Source organism: Rhamphochromis longiceps, linkage group LG18 (genome assembly GCF_057381845.1).
Source record: "Rhamphochromis longiceps isolate RC_006_pf linkage group LG18, R_longiceps_female_GT1.1, whole genome shotgun sequence".
NCBI lineage: Eukaryota > Metazoa > Chordata > Actinopteri > Cichliformes > Cichlidae > Rhamphochromis > Rhamphochromis longiceps.
The window spans coordinates 28053315-28071078 of record NC_140574.1 but is presented as its reverse complement, the minus strand read 5'-3'; the positions used below and the strand labels follow the sequence as shown (position 1 = coordinate 28071078).

Sequence of the window (17764 nt, the reverse complement as noted above, 5' to 3'; positions counted from 1 at the left end):
CATAAAGATTTCAGACTATATTTACATAGAAGCGGATTCCACTAAAGCGGCTTTGCATGATCTATAATTCAAAATAATCCTTGACTTTTTATTGGGCCCTCTCAGGTCATTCTCTCTCTCATGTTTGGTCTCTGCCCCCTTCCTTCAAGCCAAGTTTCTTCTGAGTAAAATAAAAGTAAATCATATAGATGTCATCCTGCCATACCTGCCTAGATCCCCTTCAAGTTATTCACAGATCCCGCACTGTCCCGCTGTCACCCTTTGTCACATTTAGTGTTTTTATATTTTTTATTTATTATTACTCTAATTATCATCACTAATACAGGATTTTTCTCTCGGAAACTCACTCCGATAGTCAAGCTTTCATTTTCTTTCCAGTGTTTCAGGGAAATATGCAAATTTGAACAAATGTTACACTTACCACGAGCATGTTGTCTATTTTACCTCATGGAACACATTTAAACGTTAAAACAAACAAACAAAAAAGCCCACAACCCCCCTCAGTTTCATAAAGGCCATATTCAACCCAAGGAAAGGGTGTGGGCTATACACTATCAGTAGTTTATGAAGGCAGGGTAATCAATTGTTGCATGGTGGTGAACTACAGTGGACAAAATCTTATCTTTGAGCTGTTGCAGTACGTTTATCACAAATTAAGACACTCCTTGGCAATTAAAAAAAAAATAAAAATAAAATAAAAAAAATCTGTGTCGTTTGCTGTATAAACTAAACAGAAGCAGGCAGTGCCTGTGTGCTAATGGTGATATATTAATGGACCCTAAAATAGCAGCTGATTAATGTCTGACTAGAAGTTCCTTTCCTTAGTTACAACCATTAATTTAAAAAAAAAAAAAAAAAAAAGCAGGCATGATAAAAGTAATTTACAGACAACAAAACACAGTTTAGAGTTCATGTCTGTATTTTCCTAAACAGAATCAAATATATTGCACTGGAGGAAGTACAGAGCATATCATCACTGCACAGTGAATACTGACCAGACGTTACATGTGACAATATAACCAGAGACCCAAATAAACTGGATTTTAATGTTTGCCTCATTTAAATGTGACAAGAAACTTTGTCAGACATCTTACTTCTTCAACACAGTGGCTTGTACTGGCTTTGTACCCATGGATTTAAAATTAAAGTACTGTCTGTACATGTAAAACTAAACACTTCTATTTAAAAAGACAGCTGTTAGATCTGTCAAAAAAAAAAAAAAAATGGATTTGACAGACGAGAAAGTGTGCAGATACAGCAGCTAATCACACAGTTCAATCAAAATCAGGTGTGAGAACTAAATTGAGGCACAAGGACTGAGTCAAAGAAAAAGTGGGGCCACACTCCATTTAAAAATGTGCAGTTGCTCCAGAGTTCAGTCCCAGTTCGATCAAATTAAATTGAGCGGATAAAAGGAAGGCTGACATTCTTAAATATCAATGAGGTACATTAATCATTTGTGCTGACCAAATCAAATGTCAGCATAAAAACACAACCACACATGAGCAAACATATAATTCATTAAGACCTCGAGGCAGTCAACATCTTTAGCAGCAATTCACACGTGGGTCATCCCTGTGTTTTGCAGTAAAAACAAAGAGTTGGTAAGCTTTGGCCTGACTAAAGAAAAGCTTAGTCTAATCATATCGCTCCAGTCCAAAAACCAAAAACAACAAGAACTTTCTTTGGATTGGAGCAATACGTTTGCTCCTATTTCACAAAGTAGAGCAAAGAAAAGTCCTGTGAGCTTTACTTAATGACTGAGACATTACACAACATCAGAAGAATCCAAAGAAAACTTCTCAGCTTTTCTTTTTTTTGTTGTTACATGTGAATATTAGTGTACATGTTCTGATAATATGAATTAATCAAGGTGTCACACCTTGCTATCACAGCTGCATTTGACCTGTGAAGCTTCACTGTGGCAACAAGTTAAAACAACCAGAGCAGGTCACAAGTCACTGGTGTGGTAAATCTAATGCCTAGCAAAACACAAACCATCGTTTCTTCTCAAACATCAGGAAGCCGCTCATCAACATTCAAATAAAAATGGTTAAAAATCAGATTTCTCATATTAGAATGGTGTGACTATAACTGCTATACACAAACCATCAACAGCAAAATAGAACTCACTGCTGCCTTGATTCTTTCAGCGTCAGACCTGAGTCAGAGCTCAATTTGGAATCTTAAATTGCAAAAAATAATATTGAATTAATTCAGATTTAAAGCCACGTAGTATGTCTACCATAGATTTTGAACTTCTTCCATTGATTCCACAAAGGAACGGAGCCACAGGACAGCTGTAAGCAAAGTCCCGTATGACAACAGGTTAAAAATATTACATCCTATAACATAGACCACATGCATACATTCAAGGTATTTGCATTAAGTTTGCAAAAGTATGGGGGGAAAAAAAAAAAAAAAAAAAAAAAAAAAAAAACACAACTGGAGAAGATTGAAATTAAAATCGCACTCAGATCTGACTGAATTATTGCTTCCACGTTACACTCTATAAAATGTTATTCCTAGCAACCAACAGAAGAAAATGTTCCTGACTTCCATTCAAGTGTTTGTACGTTTATGATGCGCTGTCTTCGGGTCTCTTGAGCACTGCGCTGTATTTCAGAGGCGCATCATCCGACTTGAGCTGCACCTCCACTAAAGTGAAGACGGAAATGACCTGAACAGACAAGAAATTCTGATTTATTCATTCCACTCCGTCAACTGGCTTCAAAGACATTTTGTAATCATGCAAACCAAAATTTGTTACACTACTCTACTAGTCTACAAAAACAAATAAATGTGGGGTGCTTAACAGTGCTTTGGCATTTATTCTCCTGAGTACACAAAGTCACAGGCTCATGTTTGTGGCTCTCACCTGCTCTACAGGCGGATCCTCCGGGGACTCTGCAGTCCACAGCAGTGTCAGCTCGGATTTCTTCCCCACCTTACGATGGCGGAATGCGTCCAAGCCAGTGATAGACTAAAGTTGGAAACAAACAGTTCTCAGCTGTTTCTAATAAAGTAATAAAGTGACAGTTCTGTTTTGCTCTGTCTCTCATACGACAGTCTCATTTCTTTCTCCCGAGTGAGATATGAGTGTTGAGCAAAGGCATGGTAAGAACTGCAAAGAACTGAAAGTTATATACAGTCAAAAGCATAATCTCTTAATTACTAAAAAGTAAAAAATTAAGACTTGGGAATAAATTGGTATCTTTGATGAAAAACAAAAAACAAAATCACATTGTAAAACCCATTGTTGGAGCTGACCTTGCAATAGATGCGTTTCTGAACTCCATATCGGAGCACCAGCACATCAAAGGACTGATCCAGCACCCCCATCACCATGGCCTCAGAGTCCAGTGGGCCAGACTCCTGCAAAAACATGTGTGGTGGATGCAAATACAAAGAATCTTTAGCCTAAGAAACTAGCCTTAAGAAAATAAGTCTCAACTCGTTTCACATTTTAGGAATCTAGCTGAAGACAGGTAATTAAAAAAAAAACAAAAAACAAAAAAAAAAAACCCCAAACATTTGGAAATAAACACTGGTTTGGGTTATGGTTTACTACTTTTTTTTCCTGTTAAGATGTTAAAAATCTACAACACTTCTTGCCTCCACCAGGACAGATATATAAAGATATGTAATGAACTCTGCTCTAAATCTGCTCCTGTGTTGTGATGTTCTTATCTTTGACCTTTTGAATTTGAGCAGTAATGGTGAATGGGCTGGTTTCTAGCCTTCATACATCATGCCTCATTTATACAAGCACTTGTTTTCTATTCTGAGTGCTTGCCAATATTCACACACCTTCACTTTCCAATAAACACACTGGGAACAACTCAGAATTCAGCATCTTGTCCAAGGAACCAAACCACCAACCCAGCTCTACTTCCTGAGCCAAGCAAGCCCCTTTATCATTTCATTTTGCTGTGGTCCCTCGTTTATCGAGGGAGTTGCGTTCTAAAAATAACCTGCGATAGGTGAAATCTGCGAAGTAGCCAGCTTTAGTTTTTACAGTTATTAGAGATGTTTTAAGGCTGTAAAACCCCCCACGACACACTTTACACACTTTTCTTAGACAGGCATAAACATTTTCACACGTTTCTTTTTTAAAACACTCTCGTAGTTCAAACCTTCGTATAAAAATAAGTCCAGTATTATAGAATGAAACCAAAGATCAAACCCTGTTTTCAGGTCCAGAACATGGGAATAGAGCAGCTGCGAGAGAATTCAACATTAATGAATCAATGGTACCGAAGTGGAGGAAGCAAGAAGAATGAGTTGAGTAAAGTTTGACTTATCTGACTGTTTTATTTCACTTAATGCGTCTTATAATCTTAAAAAAATACAGTAATTTCTACCTTCCTTTAGCATATCCAGAAGTTCAACTTTTTGTGCGATGGTTAGCATCTTCCTCTGCCTTTGACGGTGCATAACATTTTATCTACATTGTTGTGTTTGTCGGGGAGAAAACTTACAAACATACAGTACAGCACTTCAGAGTCACACTGCTAGCGATCGAAGATTTATGTAAATTTGACAAGCTGATAGCATAGCAAGCATGCAAAATTGCACACCAAAAAAAAAAAAATCTGAAAAACAGCGAGGCCGCGAAAGGTGAACCCCATTATAGCGAGGGACCGTTGTATACTGTTGAACACTTTTGTGAATTTCTTTTTTCATAACTGATGTTTACGCCTATAATCTTGATACTGTGTTTATTAGAGTTGGAAAAAACACCAATAGAGTTGTGATCTGGTTACTCACCTTCACAAAGACTCCAAAGAAGAGCTCTGAGCTGAGCTCCTGGACTTTCTTGGACAAAGCCTTCTTGTCGTTACAGTGTGACGCTTGTTTCTCTACCTCCGCTGTTGACAGGCTGATTCGAGGCCCACATTCTGTATACAAATATTCAGCGGAGACATGAGTATCAGAATTAATGGACACAAATTTAAGTGACACTGATTTTCTCGCTCAGTGCAATTACATGCTCGTGTGTATAGAGATATACATGCTTTGTTACAGCACTTTAATCAATGAAAGGTGTTTAAATGTGCTTTATAAATACATTTTACTTATTTAGTAAAAAAACCAAAAGGAAAGAACAAACAATACATTGACTGAGAGCGATGTTTGAGGCTCTTTTGTGCCTTTCTCCTCACTGTCAACCAGAAATGTCACACAATAGAAATTCTGTCATTTGTCTGAAAGAGCCTTTTGTGGAAAAGAGACAGACTTAGTGAAGAAGCCAGCAGCCGGTGCACGATGATGTCAGCATAGCGCCTGATGGGTGATGTGAAGTGTGTGTAGAGAGGAACGTTGAGGGCGTAGTGCTTAAAATTCTGCTCCTCCTTCACGACTCCTGTACAAAAGTACAACGCCATCTGGGATAGACAAATGAACCAGGTTAAAGATAAACACTACAAAACTAATACAAACAGGGTTTTTTTTTTTTACTGCTCTAAATCATACTAGTACTAACTATGAGTACTAACTTGCATTGGTCTGGAGCACATGTGGGTGAGGACTTCTTTTCTGGCACTTGTGTACTCGTCATCACCAAAAGCAGTATTGAGACTCTTCTGCATGTTAAACAAGAAGAAAGAAGGTTTTCAATTTACTCCAACCGAACTTCAAACCCTGAATGCAATTGGATACCAATGCATTATGAGTACTGACGTGTAATAATCCGGCAGAAGTCAGGTCGATTTTGATTCCCAGCTGGTCACACAACTCTTGCAGCTCATCCATCATCTTGGCTTTGGGTGGAGGGTGGCGCCTGAGCAAGGCCAACTCGGGGAATTTGCGGTAAATGTGGTTGGCTGTGGCAATGTTAGCAAGCAGCATGAACTCCTCCACCAACCTGGAGAACAGGTTTTATTAATGAGAGATTAACAGTCAAAGGAGGAGAAAAGTCTGTGATAGGACTGAGATTTTAAAACAGCACAGAGACAAAAAAACAAAACCCCAACAAAACCCATCTGTCATTAAATTTACTGACAGATTATTCAGGCACTGATTAAAAAGAAAAGTCCTTTTTACTCACTTGTTACTGTCTCTGTATTGGTAAATATAACAACCTTGAGGCATCATTGTCTCTTTGTCCAGAGTGAAAGAAAGCTTCAGCTGAAACCATTAAACATAAAATACACTTCAGTACAAGAAACTGCAGTAATTTAAGATTGAAGCCAGTTCCTTTGGTCCAGAATAAAACATTGTATATACACAAACATATTTTCCAAACATCCACTAAGCGTAACAGTAAGGACAACAGTATTTCCTCTCATAATCCAAAGAACAAACCAACACTAACCTGATCGAGTCTGAGCGCTCCTCCTAAGAAACGTTGAGCTCTGAGGTTCTTGGCAATAGTGTGAAGGTTGAGCACTGCTTGGTGGACCTCATCAATAGGGTGCATGGGGTCCACGGGTGGCAGCTCCTCAGCAGAGAACATCTTCTCAGGGGCCTCGATCATGCTCTGAGCATGGTCGTAACTCAGCTTCACACAAGAGCGGATGATTGAGCGGCCAAACCACTCATTCAAAATCTGACAAGTAAGGCGGAAACAAACAGATGGGCCAATGGAAAAAAAACATAACAAAAAAAACAACACAACATCAGATGCATTTATATCAGTTTATATACCTTTCCCTCGGGTGTGAGCGTCCAAATAACGGAGAAAGTGAGTCGGTCGACGAGAGGGTTCAAGCTGCACAACTCCTCACACAGCAACCGAGGCAACATGGGGATCACCTGGAGAGTGACGAGACAGACACTGAGGGCTGAGAACTTAAAAAAGTTACAGTTTAAATGAACCCCTGACAACTGAGAATTAATGACACGGGGAAAAAAGCCTCGGGGAGTACTTACCTTCTGAACCAGGTAGACACTAGTTGCTCTCTGGCTGGCAATGACATCCAAAGAGTTTCCTTCCTCCACAAAATAACTCACATCAGCAATGTGAACTCCCACCTCAAAGTTGCCTGCCACAGACAGAAAAATTAGGACAACAGACTGTATAATAGAAGGTGCACGTAGTTATTGTACGGTTTCAATTCAATGTATTATTACAATGCTTGTTCACAAAAGAACACCTATGTCAAGTTGTACTATACTGTAAAAATAAAGATCTTACAATATCAAAGAGATTTCCAATGAGCAAGCACTTGACAGTTGGAAAAACTCCCTTCTAACAGGAGAAGACCTCCTAAAGTACCAGGCTCAGGGTGTGTAAGTCATCTGCTGTAACTGGTTGGAGGTGAGAAGGAAGGTCACAGAAATACACAGTCCCCATTGTATACCAGTGACAAACTTCAGTCAGAAGTTTGGCCCACCATAAAACCTTGCTTTATCCACCTTCTTTATTTAAATGGGGACCATATTTACTAAAATAATAGTTTCTATTAAAGTTATTTTTTTAATTATTTATTTAAAAAAAATAAAAATAATCTGGTTGGAAGCAAAGGAACCGCCGCCTAGTGGCCATTAGCAAGAATGCAGGTTTAAGGCATTTCTGGATTGGCTTCCCTTTTCAGAGGCAGAAGCTACATCCATCTTTTATGTACAGGTTATGGATAGAATAGGATACTTATGACCAATGATAATCACTGACCATCGTTTTTTTTCTTATTTAGCGCTTTTCTACTTAGAGGACTCAAAGCGATTTATACAACTTGCCTCATTCACACAAGCACTTTTTTCTATGGTTTTCCTATGAAAGTGCTTTCTATTTAACATTCATACTCCAATGAATGCATCACAGAGCAACTGTTTTAGTATCTTGCCCAAAGATATTTGGCATGCAGACTGGAGCAGCCACCAACCTTCCAATTAGTAGATGACCTGCTCTACCTTCTGAGCTATATCCACCCCTGTCAGACATCATCACTCTCACTGAGCATTAGCAATTTACCATCTGGCAGCTGTTTACAGGACAGGGCATCATCCAGATCTCTGGCAGTTGCTGGGTCAATTGTGAAGATGCACTCATTCCTAAACATCACAAACATTGAATTATGAAATAATCAGCAAAAGGCTGACAGAAAAACAGATGCAGATGCATAAAATACAGAAAGAAAAAAAGAAAAAAGAAAAACGACAAATGTATTTGGGCTTCAAAGTCTTACCTCAGGTCTCTTCTCTTTCTCATCTCTTCAGGTGGGATGGTCCAGGGCAGATTCTTGGGAAGACAGTCCAACACCTCGTCTGAGAACTCAGAAAAATCAACCTCATACTCTATCAAGATGCCTTCCGTCTCCGGCTCAATTTCTCCAGCCTGTCCCAGTGACTTGGCTAGTCGACTGTAGGAAAAGATTTAGTGTGTCAGCAGAGTTCTCAAACCAGAGTTAACAGTTCCCCGGGTTATTCGACTATAGCACTTACCCCTCTGCAAAATTGCTGTCCGCTGCCCAGTCTGTGATCCGACAGATGAACAAGGTGTTCTTGTAGTCACCCGGACGGGAACTAAAATCTTCAGGGCAATCAGCAAGGGGAACATTAATCCGTGGCACCCGGTGGTCCACAGGGGAGAACAAGGCAAAGGGCTTGTCTGGCAAGTGCTTCAGGAAGCCAGTGGCAGCTCTTGAGTGTTTCTTTTCAACAATGTAAACCACCTAGTAGAAAGATTGCAAGGGAAGCGATCGCTTTGAAAGCGGTCCTTTACTTGAGAAGTGACAAATCACTGCTAAAGGAAAACTAGAACTTATGGCCCATTTAGAATATTGTTACTGCAGTAACTTAGCATAGGATTGGAGTAGCTTTAGAAAAGATTTACACGAGTTAGGCAAATGATACAATTCTGGTGGAAACTTGTAACTCATACAACGTAGTCCTGTAGAGCCCTGTAATTGCTTTATCTCAAGCAGGAGGAAAAAAAAAAAAAAAAAAAAAAAAAAAACTGCATTAAGATGATTTTTTCCCCCTTTTAAATGTTTTGTTTGTGAAAAGGAAGAGAAATTGTTAGTTTAAAAATTCAATGCAACAGATGTGATGGAAACTCACTTTAGCTGTCTTTTGGAGTATCTCCCCATTGGAACGTGGTGTTGATGGTTCTCCCAGACGTTCTCCTAATTCCATCACATCAAGAGAAATATTAACAGGTATTAGTTGTACTTTACAGACTTTTGTTGTTATACACAAACTCAATTTAGACCAATAAATAATGGTCTAACTTGGGTTTCACGTCGAGGTCTCGTTTTTCTGCTTTTTGAATGCTACGCTCCATTTGATCCTGCCTTTGAAGTAATAAATAATCTTACTAATGTCATGTAGGGTAAGCGTTGGTGTGTTGTAGAAGTTATGTGCAACCACTCCATGCATGAATGCAAATACAGACAAATGAGAAGGGTTGGTTCATGAATGCAACAAGCTGCTGGAAATCTACTGATATGTTAGCAATTATGTCAACATGAAAGCATGGCTCCATCCTTCCCTCACTTCAGGCTACTGGTGGTGGTGGTGGTGGTGTAACGGCAGGGGGAGCATTTTTTCGGCGCTTTTTTGGAGACTGTAGTGAAACCCGAGCATGTTTTAATTGCCTCAGCCTACATGAGTATTGTTGGTGACCGTGTCCATCTCTTTATAACCTCAGTTTATCCATCTTCTATGTAATGAAGCTCAAATTGAGTCGAACCTGGTATAAATAAGGTGGAACTTATGACGTGTACAGTTGAATTGCTTTGCAACAGAATAAGTGCAATGTGTGATACAGCAGCTATTAATTATAATTATTTGCAGTGACCAGTGTATTTATACTACCTGATATATTCTGATATTTGTTGTTTTGTTCATCCCGGTCGCTGCACTGCTCTTCCACACTAACAGCAGAACTGGGAGTGCTCTTTGTCTTCTTTGCAGCTGTTTGCACAGTGGGTGTGTCTGACTCGCTGGCACCCTCACAGTCAGTATCTGACCTCACAACCTTCCAAAAAACAAACAAAAAAACCCCTCAAACAAACAGACAAACCCGCCCCCCAAAACCCCCCCAACCCATAAATAAAAACATGCAAAATAAAAAAATATTAAAACTTAGTACAAGTGTGTATAAAACAAAGTCTGTTATTGGATACCTTTAAAAACTGAGTTAATGCAAACATATAACGTATAAAGACAGTACATATTCAGACCCCGCCCACACCAGTAGAACAACAATTCAATACTTGACTTCATTTTGTTCAAAGATGCTTCTCTCTCAATTATGTCTGCCACCAAAAAACTTTCGCTGAAAAGCATCAACAAAAGTTTTTATGTACCTCCTAAAATCTGAGTGTTTCATAAGAAAAAAAAAAAAAAAAAAACTTGAATTCTGCACATATACGTCACCAGAAATATTATTCGTTTACCTTCCACTGCTCCCGAGGCAGTACTTGCACAACTACTATGTCTCCATTCAGTGCTCGGTTGCGAGCAACAATTCCATCTAAGAATATATCCCGTGTATCATCCTGTGAACAGAAAAAGAAATATTTTGAATTAAACAAGGTCACTGAGGCAGCAAAACATGATGTGTCAAATTCATTCTGTTTGATGGGAGGCCACGCCAACTTACAGGAGACGGAATGAAAGCTTCATTGTACTTCTTGGGGTTTATTCTGAGCTGACCCTAAAGACAAAGAAAAAAATAACCAAACCATTTTTTTCAGATAACCACTGCTTCAACAATGTCATTTCTGCACTGAGCATTTGATTTAGGAACCTGATCAAAATGCATTCATAAAATTGAAAATAAAATGATGAAACTTCTGTCTGTATCACTTGACTATTACCGAGTAAGATCATCAATACTGAAAGAAATTAACTTCCAACTCATGCTTATACCTGAATAAGTTCTCCTCTTTTAAGACCATGGGAAACCTCCTCAGAGGTCATGTAAGCATCAAACACTTGCTTCTTTGATCCTCTGCCTCCTTTGTTCTTACCCTTGTCAGCAGGAGAATTGGCATTTGAAGCTGAAAAACAAACAGTTCTGTAATTAAAGCCACTATTAATTTAAATGATCATAAAGTACAATCCCTACAATGGTAAGCCACAACTCACCTCTGGGCTGCTTTATGTTTTTATCACGACCATGAGGAGGCTTGGGACTTAACATCTGAACATCAACTCCACACTTTGATGTTCCTTCTCTAATCTTCTCATCTTCTGGGTGCTTTGGCAGATTTTTTTTCTTTGACTTCTTAGGAGACTGAAGACGTCCACCAGGCTGATCGGCCTCTTTTGAGACGACATCTCTGTTCGAATCCTTGTTTTTTCGCTGTTGCTTCTGGTGTTTCTTTGCATCATTTGGTTTTAAAGAACCCAGCTCCTCCCCAGACTCAACGTCTCCGTCGTGGCTTGTGGCGGTATCTCTTCTCTGCCCCCTCCGCTGCCCATCAAACACACCTTGCCTCCTCTCGCAGTCTTGCTGAACATTGCGAGTGTTTAGTTTCTCCATGTACAAAGACAATGAACTCTCTCCTCCTTTACTTTTCACAGAGGAAGGGGAGAAGTCACTTGAGTCAGAGAAATCATTAAACACTTGGTCCCTTTGTCGTGCTGGTATGCTGACCCTGTCACTTTGGGCTTTGAGCTGTGGGCTTGGCCCGTTGTCTTCTCTCTGAGAGGACGAATCCTTTGCATATTGTTCTAGATACAAACTGAACTTGCTGCTGCGGTGCTGACTAAGAAGCCTGGCATAGGCATCTTTCTGAGGAGGCCTGCTTGACTGATTCTGGCTGTGCTTTGGCTCTCGATTCACGTTAGCCTTCTTAGCCTTCCGAGGGGAATCCATCAGTCCCTGTAAATAAAGAAAAGTACACACTGAAGCCTACACACTGAAGCCAACACACACGCTCACAACGCAGCTTTTATTAGAGAACAACCATCGGTATAATTCAAAGTGTGACTAAAAGAGGAGGTTGTTATACAACGACAGACTCCCCAACTCGGTAGTTGTTTTGGAGTCCATATATAATGAATTAACTTTATACAGTTACTTTATCGTTAATATTAATACGCTATAAACAGTGTTACAAACAGAGACACGGCTGGAAATTAAACAAATAATGTTAGTTAACCATAATAAGCTAGAAACATCTGTATTCTGCCACTGTCTTCGGTATTTACGTGTTGATAATCTCTGCCCTAAGCAAACCTAAACAAGCCCATAACAGTTGACTCACGCTAGCTAACAGTTGTTGACGCCGCCTGGTTAGCATCAGCTAGCTCGCGACTTCCAACGGCAGGTGTCGGTTTAAGCGCTTTTTAGTGGGACCGACCGCGACAGTTATCACGACAAACGAGTGGGACATGGACATAAAGAGTGTCAAACTGGAAATCTTAAACATTACCTCTTTCACCACGACGAAATCAATGTAACGTCTCCCAAAGCAAAAGGCTAATTGATACGTTCACGTCCGCGCTCGTTATCAATGGTTATTCTCACGCTGCCTTTGAGGGCTGTGGGAAATTTTGCTATTTGGGTCATTGTTAGCGAGTCTACGGGGGAATTTACAACAGCAAAAAAAAGAAAGAAAAAAGAAAAAAATTGTGGTAGCAATATAACCTTCAGGGGAAAGCTTTTTTAAAGCGTTGTTTTTGGGCAGAGTAGGTAAACTGTTACATTATTTGTTTATTAGTTCATTTTAAAGCAGTGATCAATGATTGTATGTAGGCACCTCAGTTTATGTCCCCTGAAATGAATGCTAATTCAGACAGGCAACAGACAAGTTCAATAAAATGGCTGCCAAGTACTGAGACTTATAGTGATGGGATTTCCGGCTCTTTTTAGAGATCCGGCTCTTTCGGTTCGGCTCACTAAAAAGAGCCGGCTCTTTCGGCTCCGAACCGACTCTTCAGGTTGTTTTGTTGCTTTAATTAATGTATTATTAACAATAATATAAAATTATGCACAAAAGGAATTACTAACGTAAAAACAAGTGGTTTTATTTATATATGTTTATATATAAATATATGCGGTGGCCCCTAGAGACAAAACACGTATAAACTCCAAAACACATTTCTAGCATGAACTGAACTTCCAAAGCAGAGCTACTAGATCACTTAAATCACACAATTGAAAGCATGTGTGTATTGTTTGTGTATTTATACACAGGCACTCATATATATATTCAAATAATTTAAAAAAAAGTTCATTTACCTGTTATTACCACACACCAAATCCGGTCGTTGGTACTTGCTGGCTTGTGTAGCCACAAGATAACAAAGGCTCAACACTGTGCCCAGCATCCTGGAGCACTTCTGTTGTCTTTTGTACGTGTTTTGAGTTTTTATGTGCTTCTGAGCTTTTATATGCTTCTGAGTTTTTACGTGCTTCGGAGTTTGTACGTGTTTTTATGTGTTTTGGAGTTTTTACGTGTTTTGGAGTTTGTACGTGTTTTTACGTGTTTTGGAGTTTGTACATGCTTCAGAGTTCGTACGTGATTTGAAGTTTGTATGTGCTTTGTCTCTAGGGGCCACCATAAATATACTTTTATTTATTCACTCCACATAAAATGTAATAAATAAATCATCTAATACAAAAATCAACTATTCACATTTCAAGTTTTAACTATTTAAATTTTCAGCTTTTTCCTTTCACAAATTTAAAGTGAAAAGAACACAAAACACTGCAAACCACAACACAATTAAATATAAATTATAATATGAAAACTAAAAGAACATGCATATTCTCTGTCATATGGACCTGCATGAATAAACTTTCTCAATCCTTTATCATCTGCAACCGAAAATAGTTGTGGATGATTACTATACCTTTCTAATGTTGTTGTCCCTGCCTCTCTTTCTCTCTCTCTGGCTCTGTTCCTGTGCTACTGAGTGTAACTACCGCCCCTCCCCCCTCTGCCCAGCGTAAAGCACAAGGCTCGCGTGCAGAGTGAAGCGGAAAAAAAGTGCGAGAGAGAGGCTGAGAGAAAGAAAAAAAAAAAAAACCCACGTGACGGCTCGCGATAAGGAGCCGGCTCGCGTCGTTCACGTCAAAGAGCCGGCTCTAAGAGCCATTTCGTTCGCGAACGACCCATCACTAGAGACTTAGTTATAAGAGTCTGCTGCAAATGGAATGATACTGAGGAAAAGGTGTGTACAAAATGTCCCATTTTTGTGCTAAGTAATAAGCTCAGCATATGTAGAAGTAATCCCCATGAGTCAAAGGTACAGTCCAAAAATAAAAACTTGTAACTTTAGGCCCAGTTTTATTTTTTAATTTGTCTTTTGGATTGGTGGAGTAAGTCAGGCCTGGAGCTGAATGTGAAAAAGACCGGGCAGATGGTCTGGACCTTTTCTAACACATAGGGGGAACTGGCTGAGGTGGTCATTTAGATTCACGAGGGAACCTGCTGGTAGATGAGTACGAGTATTAGGGATCAGCCTTTGGTAAATAACTGAAATTCAACAGCAAAGCAGTCAGCAGTGGCTGAATCTCCTGGGAAAGCTCAATTATTTTTAACAAATCACCCTCGCTATATTCTGCTCCTCCTTCATAGAGAGCATTAGAAGGTTCTCCTTTATGTGTTGGTTGCACTCCCATCAGTCTTTATTACATGCATCAGTTGTAGAACACTGTCAAGGCCTGCTCTAAAACCACTGGACTCTCCAGTCAGTGTGAGCAGCAGATTATATGGCAGACCCCTCATGTACCCTGTGGCCTGTATTTAAGTGGCTCCCTTATGGGTGCTGTCTTCACTACTCACGCTGTAGGAGGGCAACCTTTGTTCCTGGGGCTGTCCAGCTCCTTAAGTCTTACTTATTGCTCACCTGCTCCTCATCCTCTTTCTTTACACACACACACTAACACATATATGATTACATATCTGGTACTTTACATGAAAATACATGTGCGTTTTCTTTCTAATTCTTTTTTACTCAATGATCAGAGAGATACATTTGAACTTCAGCCGGTTGTCTTGACCATGTCTGCATGTGTGTCATTCACTGAGCTGCTCTTGTGTGATTGGCTGATTAGATATTTGCAGTCATACGAACAGGCTGAAATGTTAAACAGTTAATTCTGGGAGAAGAAATCTAAGCGGGAGAGTTCAGCTCTCTCAATAGAAAACGTGGATGAAGCTGCACCTCCAGATGGCAGCAAAGACAAAACTTTACTGCCCAACCAAACAGGATCTGTGTGACAGTTGTGTAAACAAGTTAGATTGTGTAATGAAGATGACAAGGAAAAAAACAAAAAGTAAACCAAATTGTCAGGCACGTTTATGTGCATGTGAGTGTGTGTAATTTTACTGGATCACAGATCCAAGTAAGCTAAACTAAAGGCTGGAGAGTCTCTTCTTTCTCCCGACAAACTGATTTTCACACTTGTCTGTTCGCACTCGCTTTGCTTCCATAGTACAAGACAACTTATGAATGCTTTTTCCGAGTGCACGCACATACAATGTCCCTCAGCACAATTCCTCTAGGAGAGCATGTGGCTGCATCTTTTTGAGAAAACACAAGCTGGTGTGTGTGTGTATGTGTGTGTGTGCAGTTGGATGAGGCTTTCAGACGTCTGTGGGTAACAAGTAAATGAGGCTGTCATTTCTCAGCTTGATTTTTGCAGCACCTATACACGCTTCATCCTCAGTCCTGGATGCAGTTGAATCACTTTGGAGCGATGTGTGAGATCAGAGTATCTCTGACATATTTAAATGACGTTAGCAGAGCAGGGGTTACATCAAAAATGATATTTGTGCACAGCTTGGTTGCTTTTAACCTCACCCATAGCAGGCTTTATTGACAACATCACAATGCACACAATTTCTCACACACGCTTCTGGAAACATCTGGCCTGAAATCTGTGCACTATTGTGTTGATGGTGTGATATGAATTAATTAGGTTTCACCTTCTGCTGCACTGATAGACACAGTCAGGGGGTTTGAACAGGAACTTTAGTGCTGGATTTAATCTGCACAACACATAAAAAATAATACATAATAGTAGTGATAATAACACAACACTGCACCGATATGAGCAAAGGACCTCAGATGCATACACACATGCTCAAGAAGAGAGGCAACGTAATGAGCCTTGAGGAACGAAAGACATGCTGCATTTACCAACATCAACAGTGATGAACTGTTGGCAGACTCTTTCTTGTAACCTGCATTATTGTGTGTCTGATAAAAAAAACTGGAAAAACAAACACAGACATTATTTTACATTTTGTAAGACACAGTTTCACTACAAGATCGGGCCATTCATCTGGAACTTTGCACTGATATTTGCAGATGAAAATGGCTTCTTTCTTTCCCCCCCATCAGCATCACTTGAGAAATGGCAGCTTGTACCATGGGAAATTAATACAGTAGCACTTTTGGGCAGCCTTTTTCATCTTTATCAGGGAACCGCAGTTGATTTGGCAGCCAGAGTGGTGGCATTTAACTGTGACTGATTGTACTGAGCTGGAAGGGGATTCTGTACATGTATTATTTTAAGAGTGGACCTCTATTTGCCTAATTTCAATTTTAATGGCCAATTTTTTTTACACAGAGCCACTTGATTTTGGCAGAATTTTCTTTCCGATGGGCAGCAGAGCTCGACCCGCTTCACATAAAACCAAACACTGAAAGCAGTGGGAGTTTGTTTTCTTCTCTACACAAGTTCATCCTCATCACCCTGTGCTTTCACTATACCTCCACATGAGCTGAGGTCTCAAACCGTTTCCAATTTATAGAGTTTGTGACGTTCTCGACAGCTTCTACAGATACATCAGCACAGATGGAGAGATGTGACTGAAGGTGGAGCCTTAAATAGCAGGTGATGCTGGTGTGATAGCTAACTGCATCAGTGAAAGTACATCATTCACGCATACAGATTAGAATTATATGTAAACATGCCAGAGGCAGATCAGAACAGATGACTTGATATCATTTCAGAACAAATCTCAGAAAACTCACTCCTTGTCGATAAACTCCTCTGTGATTCATGGGATAAATCCACACACTGTGTGAGTAACGCCTATCATGTCTTTTCCTTCAGTGCCCTCTCCAGCCTTTCATCACAGGCTTACATTTAAACTCTCCCTTAAAAGGTCACAGCTTCTGCCAAACCCCGGCCAGCACCTTGCAACCTCAGTAGTTTGAGTTCAAATGCAGCTGGCTGCATGGGTGTGGCAGAAAGAAACAGACTCCTGAGTGCAGGAAGAAAAACAAGCAGCAGAGGAAGCACCCCCAATTTTTATTTATTTATTTATTTATTTTGTTCCTGAGCCTTTTATCCTCCTTTGCTCTCTTGTGAGAAAATCTAAAGGAACCTCTGGGAGAACAGAGGAAGCGTGGGTGAGAGCGCACGGCTGGTACAGCAGCCGCTACCGTGTTGCGGTTGTATGGACCCTAAGTTGTAAAGCATGCAGATGAAGCAGCAAATGCCTATCAAATATTTATCAGAGCAGGGGAGCCAGTGCAGCTTGTAAGAGAAGATGAAATAGTGGGGGCAGGAGCAGTCACTCTGTACGGTCTCTTTCGCCCAGATTCTCTCTCTGTCTCTCTGTCTCTCGACTTCGCCGTTCATTCGCCATGCCTGCCACAAACACACTTTTTCTTTTTGATTTACACGCACTCTCTTGTGAGCATCACCGGTTATACGTCTGCCCGTGAAGGTCTGTTTTTCATGTTTTCATCTGGCTGATTGGCGGTGAGCGGTGAGGTGGTGGTGAGTTCGTACAGTAGTTGTAGCTGTAGATTGTGTAAAACCAGACAGGCCGCAGTCCACATCACTCGCTGCAGCGGACAGCATGGGGGAGATCTCTGCCTCGTCACCTTCCACTGCCACGGC

General features: G+C 40.2%; 1 protein-coding gene across 1 annotated transcript; it reads right to left on the bottom strand.

The window, feature by feature from the left end:
• Nucleotides 1-901: 901 nt before the first annotated feature.
• Nucleotides 902-12473, bottom strand: dis3l2 (DIS3 like 3'-5' exoribonuclease 2). Its single transcript, XM_085389324.1, has 21 exons — nt 12330-12473; nt 11038-11776; nt 10819-10949; nt 10550-10603; nt 10344-10445; nt 9760-9922; nt 9004-9068; nt 8386-8615; nt 8130-8303; nt 7916-7995; nt 6874-6986; nt 6649-6756; nt 6317-6550; nt 6050-6129; nt 5683-5866; nt 5499-5585; nt 5240-5387; nt 4771-4901; nt 3271-3375; nt 2879-2983; nt 902-2680 (listed from the first exon to the last, which is right to left on the bottom strand). Exons 2-21 carry the CDS (start codon nt 11768-11770, stop codon nt 2579-2581), a joined length of 3129 nt encoding a protein of 1042 aa, XP_085245450.1. The 5' UTR covers nt 11771-11776; nt 12330-12473; the 3' UTR covers nt 902-2578.
• Between the last annotated feature and the right edge of the window lie 5291 nt (nt 12474-17764).

Excerpts from the sequence above, each read along its gene's own strand:
- dis3l2 (XM_085389324.1), bottom strand. The coding sequence starts at position 11,770 with ATGGATTCCCCTCGGAAGGCTAAGAAGGCTAACGTGAATCGAGAGCCA. Across the intron at positions 6,551-6,648 it reads CGCTCACACCCGAGGGAAAG|ATTTTGAATGAGTGGTTTGG; the intron begins GTATATAAACTG and ends CTTACTTGTCAG. Across the intron at positions 2,984-3,270 it reads AGAAACGCATCTATTGCAAG|TCTATCACTGGCTTGGACGC; the intron begins GTCAGCTCCAAC and ends TTCCAACTTTAG.